This window comes from Apiospora aurea (genome assembly GCF_038362705.1).
Source record: "Apiospora aurea strain CBS 24483 chromosome Unknown utg000004l_segment0_segment0, whole genome shotgun sequence".
Taxonomy (NCBI): Eukaryota; Fungi; Ascomycota; class Sordariomycetes; order Amphisphaeriales; family Apiosporaceae; genus Apiospora; species Apiospora aurea.
Window position 1 is genome coordinate 3177426 of NW_027117391.1, and position 13460 is coordinate 3190885.

At 52.7% G+C, this 13460-nt stretch overlaps 9 protein-coding genes across 9 annotated transcripts; 2 read left to right on the forward strand and 7 right to left on the reverse strand.

Annotated features, from left to right (window-relative positions):
• Window positions 1-63: 63 nt before the first annotated feature.
• Window positions 64-436, reverse strand: PG986_005775 (uncharacterized protein; the record flags this gene model as incomplete). Its single annotated transcript, XM_066841997.1, has 2 exons — window positions 64-399; window positions 425-436. 2 exons carry the CDS (start codon window positions 434-436, stop codon window positions 64-66), a joined length of 348 nt encoding a protein of 115 aa, XP_066701859.1.
• A 377-nt stretch (window positions 437-813) lies between these two features.
• Window positions 814-2588, reverse strand: PG986_005776 (FAD/NAD(P)-binding domain-containing protein; the record flags this gene model as incomplete). The annotated part of the gene is made up of 3 exons (XM_066841998.1): window positions 814-990; window positions 1031-1873; window positions 1965-2588. 3 exons carry the CDS (start codon window positions 2586-2588, stop codon window positions 814-816), a joined length of 1644 nt encoding a protein of 547 aa, XP_066701860.1.
• A 2218-nt stretch (window positions 2589-4806) lies between these two features.
• On the reverse strand, window positions 4807-6166 carry PG986_005777 (uncharacterized protein; the record flags this gene model as incomplete). The annotated part of the gene is made up of 3 exons (XM_066841999.1): window positions 4807-5070; window positions 5193-5564; window positions 5588-6166. The coding sequence occupies 3 exons, from the start codon at window positions 6164-6166 to the stop codon at window positions 4807-4809; spliced, it is 1215 nt and encodes a 404-aa protein (XP_066701861.1).
• Window positions 6167-6964: 798 nt separating this feature from the next.
• Window positions 6965-7591, forward strand: PG986_005778 (uncharacterized protein; the record flags this gene model as incomplete). The annotated part of the gene is made up of 1 exon (XM_066842000.1): window positions 6965-7591. The coding sequence occupies one exon, from the start codon at window positions 6965-6967 to the stop codon at window positions 7589-7591; it is 627 nt and encodes a 208-aa protein (XP_066701862.1).
• A 345-nt stretch (window positions 7592-7936) lies between these two features.
• PG986_005779 (uncharacterized protein) lies at window positions 7937-8230 on the reverse strand (the record flags this gene model as incomplete). The annotated part of the gene is made up of 1 exon (XM_066842001.1): window positions 7937-8230. One exon carries the CDS (start codon window positions 8228-8230, stop codon window positions 7937-7939), a length of 294 nt encoding a protein of 97 aa, XP_066701863.1.
• Window positions 8231-9369: 1139 nt separating this feature from the next.
• On the forward strand, window positions 9370-9714 carry PG986_005780 (uncharacterized protein; the record flags this gene model as incomplete). The annotated part of the gene is made up of 1 exon (XM_066842002.1): window positions 9370-9714. The coding sequence occupies one exon, from the start codon at window positions 9370-9372 to the stop codon at window positions 9712-9714; it is 345 nt and encodes a 114-aa protein (XP_066701864.1).
• Window positions 9715-10630: 916 nt separating this feature from the next.
• On the reverse strand, window positions 10631-10891 carry PG986_005781 (uncharacterized protein; the record flags this gene model as incomplete). Its single annotated transcript, XM_066842003.1, has 1 exon — window positions 10631-10891. One exon carries the CDS (start codon window positions 10889-10891, stop codon window positions 10631-10633), a length of 261 nt encoding a protein of 86 aa, XP_066701865.1.
• Window positions 10892-11141: 250 nt separating this feature from the next.
• Window positions 11142-11689, reverse strand: PG986_005782 (uncharacterized protein; the record flags this gene model as incomplete). The annotated part of the gene is made up of 2 exons (XM_066842004.1): window positions 11142-11587; window positions 11662-11689. The coding sequence occupies 2 exons, from the start codon at window positions 11687-11689 to the stop codon at window positions 11142-11144; spliced, it is 474 nt and encodes a 157-aa protein (XP_066701866.1).
• A 56-nt stretch (window positions 11690-11745) lies between these two features.
• On the reverse strand, window positions 11746-12531 carry PG986_005783 (uncharacterized protein; the record flags this gene model as incomplete). Its single annotated transcript, XM_066842005.1, has 2 exons — window positions 11746-12248; window positions 12333-12531. 2 exons carry the CDS (start codon window positions 12529-12531, stop codon window positions 11746-11748), a joined length of 702 nt encoding a protein of 233 aa, XP_066701867.1.
• Between the last annotated feature and the right edge of the window lie 929 nt (window positions 12532-13460).

Consider the following 13460-nt stretch of genomic DNA (forward strand, 5'->3'; position numbering starts at 1 on the left):
ATAATGTAGAATTCCCAGGCTCCCATCCCATCCCAGCCAACAACACGTTCCTCAAAATTCCACTTACATCCACTCAGCACCATACTCCCGCCCTACCCTCTCCTTCACCGGCTTACCAGCCAGAACCTGCCCGTCTTCATATCGGCGCAGAGTAAAGTGGTCCAGCTGGTAGCCGCCGGCCTCCTTCTTGACCTTGTCGAGGAGATCCAGGTGGGCAAGCACCCGGCCCGCGTTGGGCGGGATATGGATGCCCGCCCCCAGCGAGAGGACCTCGACCGAGCGTTCGAAGACGGTGACCTTCAAATTCTTGTTCATCCGGCGGCAGGCGATCGCGCAGGTCAGGCCGCCGATGCCGGCCCCGACGATGGCGATGTGCAACGTTTGGCATTTGCTAGAACCCTGGAGACGATTGAGGTGTTAGCACACGGAACGGCATCTTGTTAATGGCATTCGACTTGCACCTGACTCCATAATGGGCTTCTCCAGTAGATTTATAAGCATTTGATCTCTGTGCGTGAAACGGTTGACGACATGGCTCAAGGCGAGATCCGAGCTATTTAAATATGTTTATGTGTCAGTGATTTGGAATCATATGTCCGCACAATTCGAATACGTCCGGCGTGTTGCCATTCAAGAATGTCGTCTTTGACCGCGAATAACTGGCCCGCCATAAGCGATTGGACGGCGTGGGTAGTAAGCGCTTAGAAGACTTAATTAGTCCATATGGCCTGATTTGGAATTACAGTACTTTTCCCCTATCTGGTGTAGCTCAACTGTGCTTGGATCCGCCCACTATTACAACACCCCTTTCCATTACCGCTTCGCCTTGCCCAGCGCCAGAATTCTCTCGGCCGCGCGCTCAGCAACCACCATAGTGATCGCCATGGAGTTTCCCGTCGGGAGCGATGGAATGACCGACGCGTCAACAACGAACAAATTCTCAGTCCCATAAACCCGGGCGTCCACGTCAACGACAGCAGCCCCGCCCGTCTCCCCGCCCATCATCATCGCCAAGCCTCGCGGACCCAACAAAGTGCCGCGCCGAGTCCCAGCCGCCGGCCCACAGGTCCTCGACCGTCGCGTCCCGCCCGCCCCGCGAGTACTCCAGCACACTCTCCGGCCCCCGCGCATAGTCGAGTATCTGCCGGAAGAAGTTTTCCACGGCCTCCCGGTCGCCCGCGGTCTGCAGCAGGGGCTGCTTAACAAAGTACGTCGTCCCGTTCGGATAAATGCCGAGCTCGCCGCGCGAGTCGGCGCCGTGGGTGAGCGTGGCGCCCATCAGCACGGTCCCGTTGGCGCGCACGAAGTTCATCGACTCGATGTAGCGGACGCTGCCGTCCTGGTTCGTGATCTTCTGCCACAGGTTCAGGCGGATCGAGCCTTGGACTAGGGGGCCGGAGCCCTTGGCGAATTGCTCGACCTGCTCGGCGGTGGGGTTGAGGAATTGAGCAGTGGAGAGGGAGGTCAGTTTGCTGAGGTCCGGGTCCGTGACGTTCCACACGAGGCGGAAGAGCGGGTGGTCTTGGATATTCTTCCCGACGGGGAGGTTGATCCATTGCAACTCATCCGGCAGCGTCACATTGGTTGTCTTGGATTGCTGCACAACACGAATTTGCTCCGCCGGGCCGATTCCCGAGTTGAACAGAAGGCGAGGTGTCGACATGGCGCCCGCGGAAAGGATGACTTTGCCGCCCTGGGCAAGTCGAACGATCTGCCGAGAGCCGCTGGCGTCTTCGACTTCGACGCCGGTAATGGTCGCGTTCGTTCGCACGGCGCGGATGACTTTCGTATTAAGCTGAAGCTTAAAGTTCTTCTTCGCCTCGGCAAGAGGGAGGTAAGTCCGCACTGGGCCAGAACGAAGACCGTCTTGAACCTGCAGCCACGAGGTCAGTACGAAGTTCACCATATCAGCCAATCAGGGAATAATCCAGATTATACGGATTTGTAGTTAGGGGGTTACTCACATTATCTGCAGGGTGATAGTACGTCTTATCCTTAGCATCAGGCTCTACCAACGAATCTACCTCCCTCCAACCGTAGGGAGCCAGCTGTTTCGTCAGGATCTGGTAGGCCGCCTGGTCGTAGTATTTCCCATCCGCCGACGGCAGCGATGTCCCCGGGTTCCTCTCGTACAGTCGGGCCGCCGCCGTCGCGACATTGTCCCACTTCCAGCCCGCCGGGAAATCCTCGAAATCCCACGTGGCCGGCTTGACCCACTGCAGCCCGTTGACGACGGAGCCGCCGCCCAGGATGCAACCGGCCAGGCCCGGCGTATCGGAGCACCAGACGCCGTCTGCTTCGGGAATGAAGTTAAGCTGGTGCCCGTAGGCCGGTATGTCGTAGATGGTGGCCGTGTCGTTCCAGGACACGGTCGAGGTCCCGCCGGTCGCGAAGGTGGAGGGGCCGCCGCGCTCGAGCAAAAGCACCGACGCTCCGGTCTCGGCGAACCGCTGTGCAACGACGATACCGGCAGCGCCGGCACCGGCGACAATGTAATCATACGATGGCTCGGACGAGGCCTGGCCGTTGACGACTAGGCATTGCAGGGCGGAAAGGCAGGAATAGAGCAGAACTGGGATCCTCGGCATGTTGGCGGTGAATGTATTGCAACAGGTGTCAGGCTACGGATTGCGTGGCGCGGGGTCTACGGGCTACCGGCCAAATAGATATACCCGGACCCAAGTAAGGGGTAACATGGTGAAAAGTCGCTATGCCTTACTTGGTGAGTATACCTTAATAATATGGTTTGGAGCTGAGTCATTACTACCTGATTCCAGATGAACTCTTTTTGAATGCTTGTAATTACTTGCCAGGTTGGTTTAAACCCTAAGATGCAACCCCCTCTGGCTGACCCCCCCCTCACTGACCCCCTAAAATAGATATAAAAATTAATAATAACATTAATAGATAGGTTAATTAAGTAACACACACTGTATTTTAAGGTTTATTTCGGCTTGTACGTATTATAATAGAATTACTCTTATTACTAGCTCGATTTACATTAATTTTTATTACTTTACCGGCACCTTTTTCGGCTTTTTCCTTAGCTTTCCTTTTTTAACGTCTTTTTAAACCTCCTTAAAATTTACTATATAAATAAAGCCCTTATTAAGGTCCTTATTAACCTTCCTCCTTTGTTAAACCTTTATTTTTTTTACATCTACTTTTAAACCGGCCTTTTTTTATTTTAACCGGCCGATTCGAGCCGTTAAATTATTAATACTCTTACCAAGCTGTTTTTATAGTAACCTTTTAATTAAATTACCGGTGGTAACTTTTATACTAAGTATCGTAACCTTTAAATTTTTAACCTACCGGTTATTTTTCGGCGTTTTAATCCTTTTAGCTTTCGGTTCGGCCGGCTAGCGCGCATCCTTAGCGGTAATAGTCTCGTTAATAGCTCGTATTATATTAAAGCGCCGGAGCCTATTATTTATCGGCTTTTTAATATTAAAAGGGTAAATATTAATTATTATTTATTTATTAATAATAACCTTAAAGGTGAAAGCTACTTTACGTATTTTAACCTAGGCTTAAAAAAAGTCCCCCTTCTTAACGTAACTACTATTAATAATAGCGTATATTAAGTTAAGCTCCCTTCGAAACCTGTTTTTTAAAACCTTAAAATAATTAATATCTAGGGGATAAAGTATATAAGAGCTATATAATAATAAATAAAGGAGCTAAACCTTAGCCTTTAACACTATTAATATAAAATTATCGTTAATATAATTTTTATATCCATTGAAAATTAAGAGCCTTTATTAATTAAGGTTATTAAGCTTCGTTAAGGGGATAAAGATTTTTTTTTAACTATTTTAAGGCTATAAAATTAAAAGTTTATTTTTTTAATAACGCTTTAAAAACCTAGCTTTTATACTTATAATTAACCTCGTTCTCTTCTTAAAAAAATCACTATTATTAAACCGATTAACCTTTAAATATAATTAAAAGCGGCAAAACATTACTAATAATATTAATACACTTTAAAATAATTACCTACTCGCGATTAACCGAATCGTTTCGCATTAAACTTTAATAAGTAATAAGTTCGATTATTATAATACCCTCCTTTATTATTATCTTAATTTTTATTTCATTAGCGTTAAATTTAAATCGAAAGGGTATACTACTAATAATAATAATATTAAACCGATTAAAAAACCCTCGTATAACCCCGTTTAATATATATATAAAACGCCGGAAATTTATCGCTTTAATACGTATAGTCTTAAAAGCCGGATAATATCTTAAAAAACGGTGCACTTATCGTTTACTAATAAAATAATCGATCCTTTTTATAAAAGAAATACGTTAAGCGTATATACGAAATAGTTAATATATTAATACATAGCTTAAACTAACCTAAAAAAGGGCCTATTTAATTAAAAAGGTCTCTTTTATAAGGGTAAACAATTATAAAGCCTCGTACTTCTCTTTTTTACTAAAGTTTTCCTTAATTCGATTACGAAGGGTACCCCTATTAATATTATAGTTTTTAGCCGCACGTTTAATATTTCCACCGGCTAACACGGTTTAAATCGTTTATATAATACGTGTTTTTTTATTAATTATAGTATTAATAAAAAGAAGAAAAGAAAACGAAAAGTTTAATATATTTCAATTAATAAACGAGTGAAATTTAACCCCTTTATATACTATTATTATTGCTCAGGGGCACCAAAGTCATCTAAAATCAGGGGGGTCAGTGAGGGGGGGTCAGCCAGAGGGGGTTGCATCTTAGTTATTATCCGGCCTCCCCGGCCCTATTACAACCCCGTATACACATATGCGCCAAGCCTCCAGCTACGGCTTACATGCCCAATTAGTCGCATTGTGGATATCCCCACTGCCCGAATAGTGCGCCTGGCCAGGATACTTGCAGACCGGCCTCTGCCGCACCACCCCCACCCCGACGGTATCGTTCCTGAACTTGGTCGCCACGATGCTTTCCGGCGCCTGGCTCTTCTCGACCCACTCCATCAGCGCCACCAGCGCATCGTGTTTCCCGTCCCCGAATCCCGGAAGCGGCCAGACGTCCTGCCCGGCCAGGTCGGTCAGCGTCGTCCCCTGCCCGCTGCCCCCCAAAGTACCACGGCGCGTCGTACACGCTGCCCCCGCAGTGCTGCATCCCGGGCACAAAGAACAGTCGGTAAAAGTCGTCGAGCTCGCTCCCGGCGTTCGCCGCGTACGTCTCCTCGTACAGCAGCCGGCTCGCCCCCCGGCGGGATCAGCCCGTCGGCGTAGCCGTGGTACGTGAGCAGCTTCCCGCCCCGCGCGTGGAAGGCCGAGAGGTCGTGGCGCACCGCGTTGACGTCGCCCGGGTTCCGCCGGTCGGCCTCCACAAAGGTCGCGTAGCTGAAGTTGGTGCGCCAGTCCCACGCGGCGTCGTCGAATATGTACTTGGCGGCGTAGTCGGTCCCGTACAGGCTCGGCGCGTTGTCCTGCCCAAAGGACGCCGGCATCTGCGTCTCGGACCCGACGCCGAAGTTCGGGTACGGATACTCCAGCTTGTGCACGTCGGCATCGAATTCGATCAGGGGCAGGTACAGTTGCTGCAGTGTCTGCAGCTGTGGCCTAGTTAGACCGTGCAGAGAAGCTTCTCGAGGCGAAGGTTGCATTTCTTGGGATTCATGATAATCCCGTCGGTGATCCCATCGGACCCGTCGCACTGCTGCAGGACTTCATCGCTGATGACACTAAACATGGTGGGCGGGATGTACCCCGGGCTGTCTTCCGGCAGGTTGACGGCGCCGACCTTGAGCTGCCACAGTTGCCGGCGGGTAGACCACCAGGCCGGTGCGCCAGCGAGGATCCCATCGAAGTCCTCGGGGTAGTCCTGGGCCGACTTGATGCCCTGTCGCCCGCCCGTCGAGCATCCCGAGTAGTAGGACCGCTCCAGCGCTTTGCTGGAATAGTAGCCCTTGACGATCTTCTTGGCGACGACGGTCGAGCCGTGCAGGCTGCGGCCGGCCCAGTCCCTCATGGCCTCGGGGTTGCCAAGGGCCCACGTCATGTCCTGCCCGGTCGAGTTGTGGCCAGTATCGGTCGACATGGTGGCAAAGCCGTAGCGTGCACCGACGCCCATTTCTTGCCAGTTGATGCCCCCGGAGAATCCGGCGTTCCCTACCGCGAGGAAGCGGGCGTTCCAGACGTCGGGCAGCATGAGGCCGAACGTGTAGGACGACGTCGGTGACGATGTCACGTTGACCCAGGTCACGCACTGGGCCGGCAGGTTTGCTGCATTGGCTGGGTACGCGATATGCCGTGACCTGGAACCAATAAAAAACAAAGAGCCTTGCCGCCTCCAGGCTCCTCGTGCTGAAACTGCGAAATAGGCGAATCGGTGCTGCGTAAATCGCTAGTTGGCTGCACCGCCCGGTGGAGGCTATGCAGGAGCACAGGGCCTGAGGCCTTACCCTGCCGCGAAAGGGCTTTTGAAGCGTCGCAGATGTCGTTATAAACCGATTCGCGACTGGGCTGAGTTTCCTGGCACCCCTTTTACTAGCACATGCCGACTGCAAGCAGCAGAAGAGATTCTCGGTGTTCATACGGATCCGGGCTTCTATATTAGGGAAATTGGTAAAGCTCGATTCGAACGTTATTATGAGGACTATGAAATAGGGGATCACAACTTCCTCGTGGGCTCTAGGTCGTCCTGGGCTTGAAGATCAAAGATATTTTCTGGGGTGCGTACGGAATTCTTCCCGGGTTACATTTTACCAAGGAAGGCCAAGTCCCATTAGAGACAAGGGATGCTCACTTTGGTGCGGTGGATTGCGGCTCGTGGATTGGTTGTAGTAATGCTTGGCCTGGATGCGGGAATGGGCATTCGTAAATATGTCGTTATATGTGGACTTGCAATTATTTCGCCTTTCCAACCCTTCTCGTCTTTCTTTTCCAATATCGCAGATGGTGTCTCAAACTTCTCATCTCCGTCACTTCTCACCAGCCCACCACCAATATGAGTGCAGCCAACGCCTATAAGCCGTCCGCCTACCCACCTTCGGAAACAGCCCTACTGCTGCTTGACTACCAGAATGTCCTCGTCAACATGGCCCAAGACCAAGAACACAAAGACAAGCTCGTCAGTTCGGCCAAGGCTCTGCTGGACGCGGCCCGCCAGAACGACGTCACCATCGTGCACTGCCTTATCGACACAGCCCAAGACCCGCCCCCGACCAACAAGGCGACGGAGCTTTGGGCCACCGTCCACCGGCCACTTCTCGCATCCATGACGGACTCGGGGGCGGAGTATTGCGACCTCGCCGCCGCCAGCACAAGTGACGGCAGCAAGGAGAGCGTCTCAGTGCATCCGCCAGGGTACAGATCTGTCCTCGTGGACGATGGGATCGTGTCTCGTCTGCGGGGCAGCAACATCAAGCACCTCATCCTCGGCGACGTAGCCACGAGCGGCGCGGTCCTGGGCACGGCCACGCACGGGACCGACCTCGACTTCGTCGTCACGGTCGTGGAGGATGCGTGCTGGGATCCGAATCAGGGGGTGCATCGCGCTCTCATCGAGGCCGTCATCCCGACGCAGGCTTGGGTGACCTCTGTCGAGGAAGCGGTCGGGTACTTGTCGGCTTAAGTGTTACCGCAAGAGAGAGAGAGCGTCAGATGATACGTTAGGTGCTATCCAAAGCTAAGGAGGTGTGGCGAAACAAATGGACACTTGCGGTGCTAGTAAACAAATATGTTGTGTGACGGTCTTTTTAATAAGGTATTAAGTAACTCGTATTAATATATATTAAAAACTAAGGATTACGAAAACCGCTTACGCGTAAACTAAGGCACAATACTAGAGTTATTAAACTAATAATGTATCGTTAAAGAGCAGTTAGCTCAAGTCCATAGGTTTCCTCCCCACAGCGTCTTGGTTTGAGCCCTAACTTTCAATTTACTATACATGTGAACCGCCCCCGACCACGAACGTTCAAGCCTTGGGCCGAGTGGCGCCCGCCTCTCCCCTTTTCATACCCATTTCTTTCGCCGCGACCCAAGTGGCCATCGCCGTGACGGCCATCAAGATAGGGGACCCCAGCCCCACGCCGATGCCGACGCCCAGCCTCCACTTGTTGTACTCGTCCTCGTGGCCGATGCGGTTCTGGGCGTCGAGGAAATCCTTCGTCCAGTACGACGCCACGATGAACTGGCTCGACATGTCGTACGCGAGTCTTTCACCGGGTTTGGCCGTCTCGGGCTGGTCGATCGTAATGATGTTACCCATGCTGTTGAATATGCTGTAGGCTGCCCTAGCGGTAGTGGCGTTGCCCGTGTCCGGGATGCCAGGGGCGAGGGCTCTGAGAATGTTCTGGGGGTTGAACTTGACCTGGGTATCTGTCGTGTCTAGTTTGTGCGTTCTTTTGGTAAGCACGATGGCAGGCGCGACGGGCGAACTGGGAAGTGGAAGGCGGACGGGGAAGTAGTGCCGTCGAGGACGGAGCCCTTGGCTGCGCTGCTGCTGGTGGTGGTTCAACTTACTGACTTCCCACGTCACATTGTTCCCTAGCTGCCACTGGACGCGGACTGGTCTGTTGTCGCAGTAGGATGGAGACAGGGGGTCGCCCTTTGACGCGCCTAGCGCGCTACGCTAGACATTTCATTTGTGTATTTATTAGCACGGTAGCACCTTTCTCTTTTGACCTTTCTTTCTTTCTTTTAGACAGCACTTTATATACCATCGGACGCTCTCTGCCGTGCGATATCTGTCTCTGAGATTGGGCTGGACTTTCCAAGAGATGACGTGGTCCACGTTCTCCATCACGAGCGCAATGATGGTCGCTTTCGTATGGCCGTCTACGGGATAGACCCCCTCGGGGTAGTAGCAGCCATCCAAGCGACTACTCGAGTCACACCATATGAAGGACGTGAGGCACACTGGAGCGGCGGAGCAGTCTCTCTCGCTTCCGTCCCACGCAAGAACGCAAGATATCCAAAAGGCGGAGGCAATGGCAAAGAGTTGTTTCTTCATTTTCTTTTCCAGAGCTTAGGGCAGTGATGTGACGAGGCTCTGCAAATGTTGGGTTTCTTTCAATTGTCGGCAATAACAGCAGGGGAATTTTCAAGTTTGTCTTTTTGAGTCGGGTTGGGAGTGGGAGTGGTAAAACACCAGTTAAGTAGCAATACCCTCCTCCATGCGAGGCCAGGAGAAAGAAGTTTGACAATGTTTGACTTGACGTCACCGGAGGAACACCCCAGGCAAGGGATGCGCGGTCTCTGAGGGCGGCACGGGTAGCAGCCCATCAGGTAAACGCGTTGGTTCCTAGCGGACTGGGGGCCACTCTCGGTTAAGCATCGACTCGCAGCAAAATCCCTGTCTGATGGGTCGGGCGACAATTCGGGACCATGGCGGGTACCTGTCTCGAAATGGGGGTTGTTGTATATGCCAAGATCGGCCCATATTACCCCAGGATTTTCCCCTACTGTACCTGGATCGACCACGACCACTCCAACGACATCAAGGCGGCCGTCATCGGCATCAACTGGAGCGCGCTGCACACCAGCAACGACGAGACCAACGCCCCCGACAAGGCGACGGCCAAGCAGGAGTGCGGCAAGAACATGCAGGCCTGGCGCAACTGGAACACGGAGCAGCTGCTGTCCCTTCCCGAGGGGCCCGCCATGGTCCGCCGCAGCGGCAAGCGGAGCCTCCGAAACCCCACCCAAGTCATCACCTGGGGCGGAGAGAAGAGTCCGAATGCTCGCTTGTAGGGCATTACGGCGAAGGGCTCATCTCGCCTTTCGATCTTCTCCTTGTATTGTGTACTGCATATGCCGAAGGATACAGCATCGGTCGTTGTGGTCGGTATTCCCTCCAGGTATTTGGAAATCGGAGGGAGTTTCACTTCCACTTTGCTCCGTGTAACGACCGTATGTATCCGTAGCGGTGTCTCCTGAGTGAATGAAATATACTGGTGCCTCTGAATGTGCTTGCTTTGTAAACGGGAAGACAAGAGTTGTTGCGGCAAGAGAAAGCTTACGACATCCGAGCCGTCCAGCTCTCAACGATGCTGAAGGGGCTCAGCTAGTCTTCAAAGGTCGACGAAAGATTGCCTGTAGGTCATCTACAACGGACAGCGTCACTCATCAATCCTTCCGCTGGACCGAAAGAGGAGAACCTGCGGCGGACCAATTCTGGCTGGAGGTCAGAACGCGAACAGAATGGGTTGGAAAAGCAAAACACCAAGCAAGGGGCAGAGGTGTACTAGCATGTAATAGTGGTACCTTCAAAACACCATCAGTTCTATTAAGGGCCCCTGCTGAGTACAACGCTTCTGAAACCTGCAAGATGCTCAGCCGTCTGCTCCGTCTAGCAATTCTTCGCAACTGGCCAAGTGCAACATATTTGGTTATCAGTCTCCCCCGTCCAACAGTCCCTCGCAGCTTGCCACGTCCAATATTGTTTGCCCACTGCCTGCCCGGTCTAGCAGTCCTCCGAAGCCTTTCCAGTTCAGCACGTTTACTCTTGATCCTCCGGCGTCCAGCAGTCCTTCACAACCTGTCCAGGTTGCCACGCTTGGCGCTCAGCCTGCCTCGTCTAGCAATCCTTCGCAACCTGCCAAGCCAGCATAGTTGAGTGGGAAGAAGGAACAGCTCCAGAAGTACCTTGACGACTCACCAACAACCATCAAAAGGCTTTCTTGCTCCCGCGATGCGCATTTTGAACCTTAGCAGCACCGGGAAAGAAAGATGTCGAAATAGCTCGCAGACTGGCAGAAGCAGTGGGAGGCGGCATCCAAGTGATGGTTAGGTGGTTGCATGCGCCACCGCCGGCGACGGTGTAGAGCAGGTCATGGGAACCGCCGTCGAGGGCGTCGCGGACAAGAAAGGCCTTGTCAAGGCGCTGGGCCCTCAGGCCCTTGTCACTATCCTTCCGCGGCAAGTGCATGGAGGGAGACCATGTTCGTAACGGCAATCGCAGATTGGGATATGAAGTAATGCATCGCCTATAAAAAAAGAAAAGAAAAAAAAGAATTTGATGACAGAGCTGTGGTTACTAGCTTGTATTCCACGGGAAATGACAGTGGAATGAAATTGTGACATTTATATTGAAGTAAACCCGTGTGGACAGTGCTTCGGTAATAAATCTAGCACCTTTTGTAACTCAGAAACGACAGACATAACCCAAAACACCCGCACTATCGCCTCGGCGACTCGCGACTACTCACCACCACCGGCCGCGTCACATGGATCTGCCTACCACCGCCACCGCCTCCAGCACTACCAACCAACGTGTTCTCGCTCATCCCGTACCCCGACGGCTTGCCGTTGCCGCTGCCGCCATTGCCCGCCCCGATATCGTGGAGCCGGATGAAGTCGCCGCTGGCGGCCGGGTTCAGCATCGTCGTGGTCGACGCCGACTTGGCCAGCGACTTGTGCGACCGCGCCAGCTTCGACGAGGTCCCGTACCCCTGCCCGTAGCCGAATTTGGAGCCGTTCCCGTACCGCGTCGTCATCGAGTTGTTCCAGCCAAAGAACCGCGCCCCGACCGCCATGGCCATGATGCGGAAGGCCGGGAGGCAGGTGCAGACGATGGCGACGTAGAGCTCGATGAGGCTCCAGGAGCCAGCCTTTCTGCCATCCCCTGTGATTGTGGATTGTGTTATTAGCTGTGTGTGATGATTGGTACACCAGAGAGGTAGGTAGGGCATTGCTTACAGGTAAAGTTGACGGATTTGGAGAACATGATGAGCGATTGGAGGCGGACGATGCTTATAACAGTGACCCTAAGATCCAGTCAGTTCATGTCCAAGTGCTCACGTGCGCAATGGTTGGGAATGAAGAGGGAACGTACAAGGCACCAAGCGAGAACATGCAGATAGCCGTAATCTTCTTCGGCAAGCTCGCCTGTAGATTCCAAAGGCTCTTAATGGGCAACACAATAACAACAATATCGAGCGCAATGTTGATCCCGGCGGCGACCCAAGCCTGGAGATGGATGTCGTTGCACTTGCCCGGGAAGGCCGCGTCGAGCTGCTTCCAGAAGAAGCTGATGGGCTGGCACTGGAAGAGGGTGGCGAAGAAGAAGGCGAGGGTGTAGGCGACGATGGCGCCGCAGACGCCGTAGATCAGGACGCGCATGTTGCGCTTGGGGAAGATGCGGAGCATGAACAGGAGGATGGAGATCTTGACGAGGCCCTGGGCCACGAAGTAAATAGGCTCCGCGACGAAGAAGTAGTAGAATGCCGACTCGATCTTCTCGGGAGCGAGGGTCCAGATGTCTCGGCCGACGCCGTTCAGATCGGCTACAATAATACTGTTAGTAGGACGTTCAGATCCAAGCCCTATTAGACGGATTCAAGGGCGGGAGATTGCGGGCTGGACCATACCGAAGGGGCTGATGCAGCTGATGGATACGGTCAGGGCCATGGCCACGATGATGCTGTAGTCCTCGCCGGCCAGGTTCCAACCATTGTGGAATAGCTGGAATACAATGCGGGCAAGAAAGATGGCCAATGTCACGCCGCAACCCACGATCGCGACCAGGGTCTGGTTCAGACTCTCGTCGCGAATGGGCTCGTGGCACATTGTAGCCGAGGCATTCTTAGATTCTAGAAGAGCTCTGGTCAGCCTCGGTTCAAGTCCCGTCTCGGGCCAAGGAAGCGTATGGACTTACTAAGTTGATCGTATGTGGAACATTTCTGTGTAATACACATCGATATCTGGGCGTTGAGGGCGTCATTGGCGCACAGGCAAGTCGTGTTCATGCCACAAGGCGAGGATGGCACCAGTTTGTAGAGGCATGATGCCTAAGGTTGAAGGGGTTTGTCAGCTTATCATTGCTCCCATGACCGTGGTGAGGGCATATACTGCAACTTACACCACAAGGAGGGAAGAGAGACAACGCCTTGGTGATCTCTTCGATATCCGCCGGCGTCAATGCCTTTGATGTATTTGTCGCCCAGACACTCGAAACCAGGAACAGGAGACATGCAGCCAGTGCTGCAGCGAAAAACCTCATGCTGTCGAGTATCGCCTCGGGGTAGGATACGACGTCTTGTCACCGAGCATCGAAGATGCAACAAAGTCGGGCCGAAGAAGCAGAAACGAGTGACGAGGAACGAAGAGGGTGCCCGATCGAACCGTAAAATCCTCCAAGGGAAGCCGGGCCAGCTACGATGAAGGGCCCCTTAATATGAACTGAAGAGGACCAAAACTCCAATAGCAGATATTGGGCTGCCGAGGGCCATGTTTGTGTCCCCGTCTTCATGCATCTAACGGCGCTTGGCGTATATGAGACTTTCTCGCTGAAGATGGGGCTTTCATCGTGATGGGGTGGTGCCCAAGAAAAGGCCCACAGTTCGATCGGAACCCTCATTGGTCTGTGGTCGTCTCACTGCAGCAGCTCCCCCGACTATACTAGTAGCATGCGAACGGGCCTTGGCAGGGCAGGGGTCTGCGTGCTTGGCTCACGCGCTGAGATGGGGTCAAATCTGGGCTTCAGTGCTTCTGCGGCG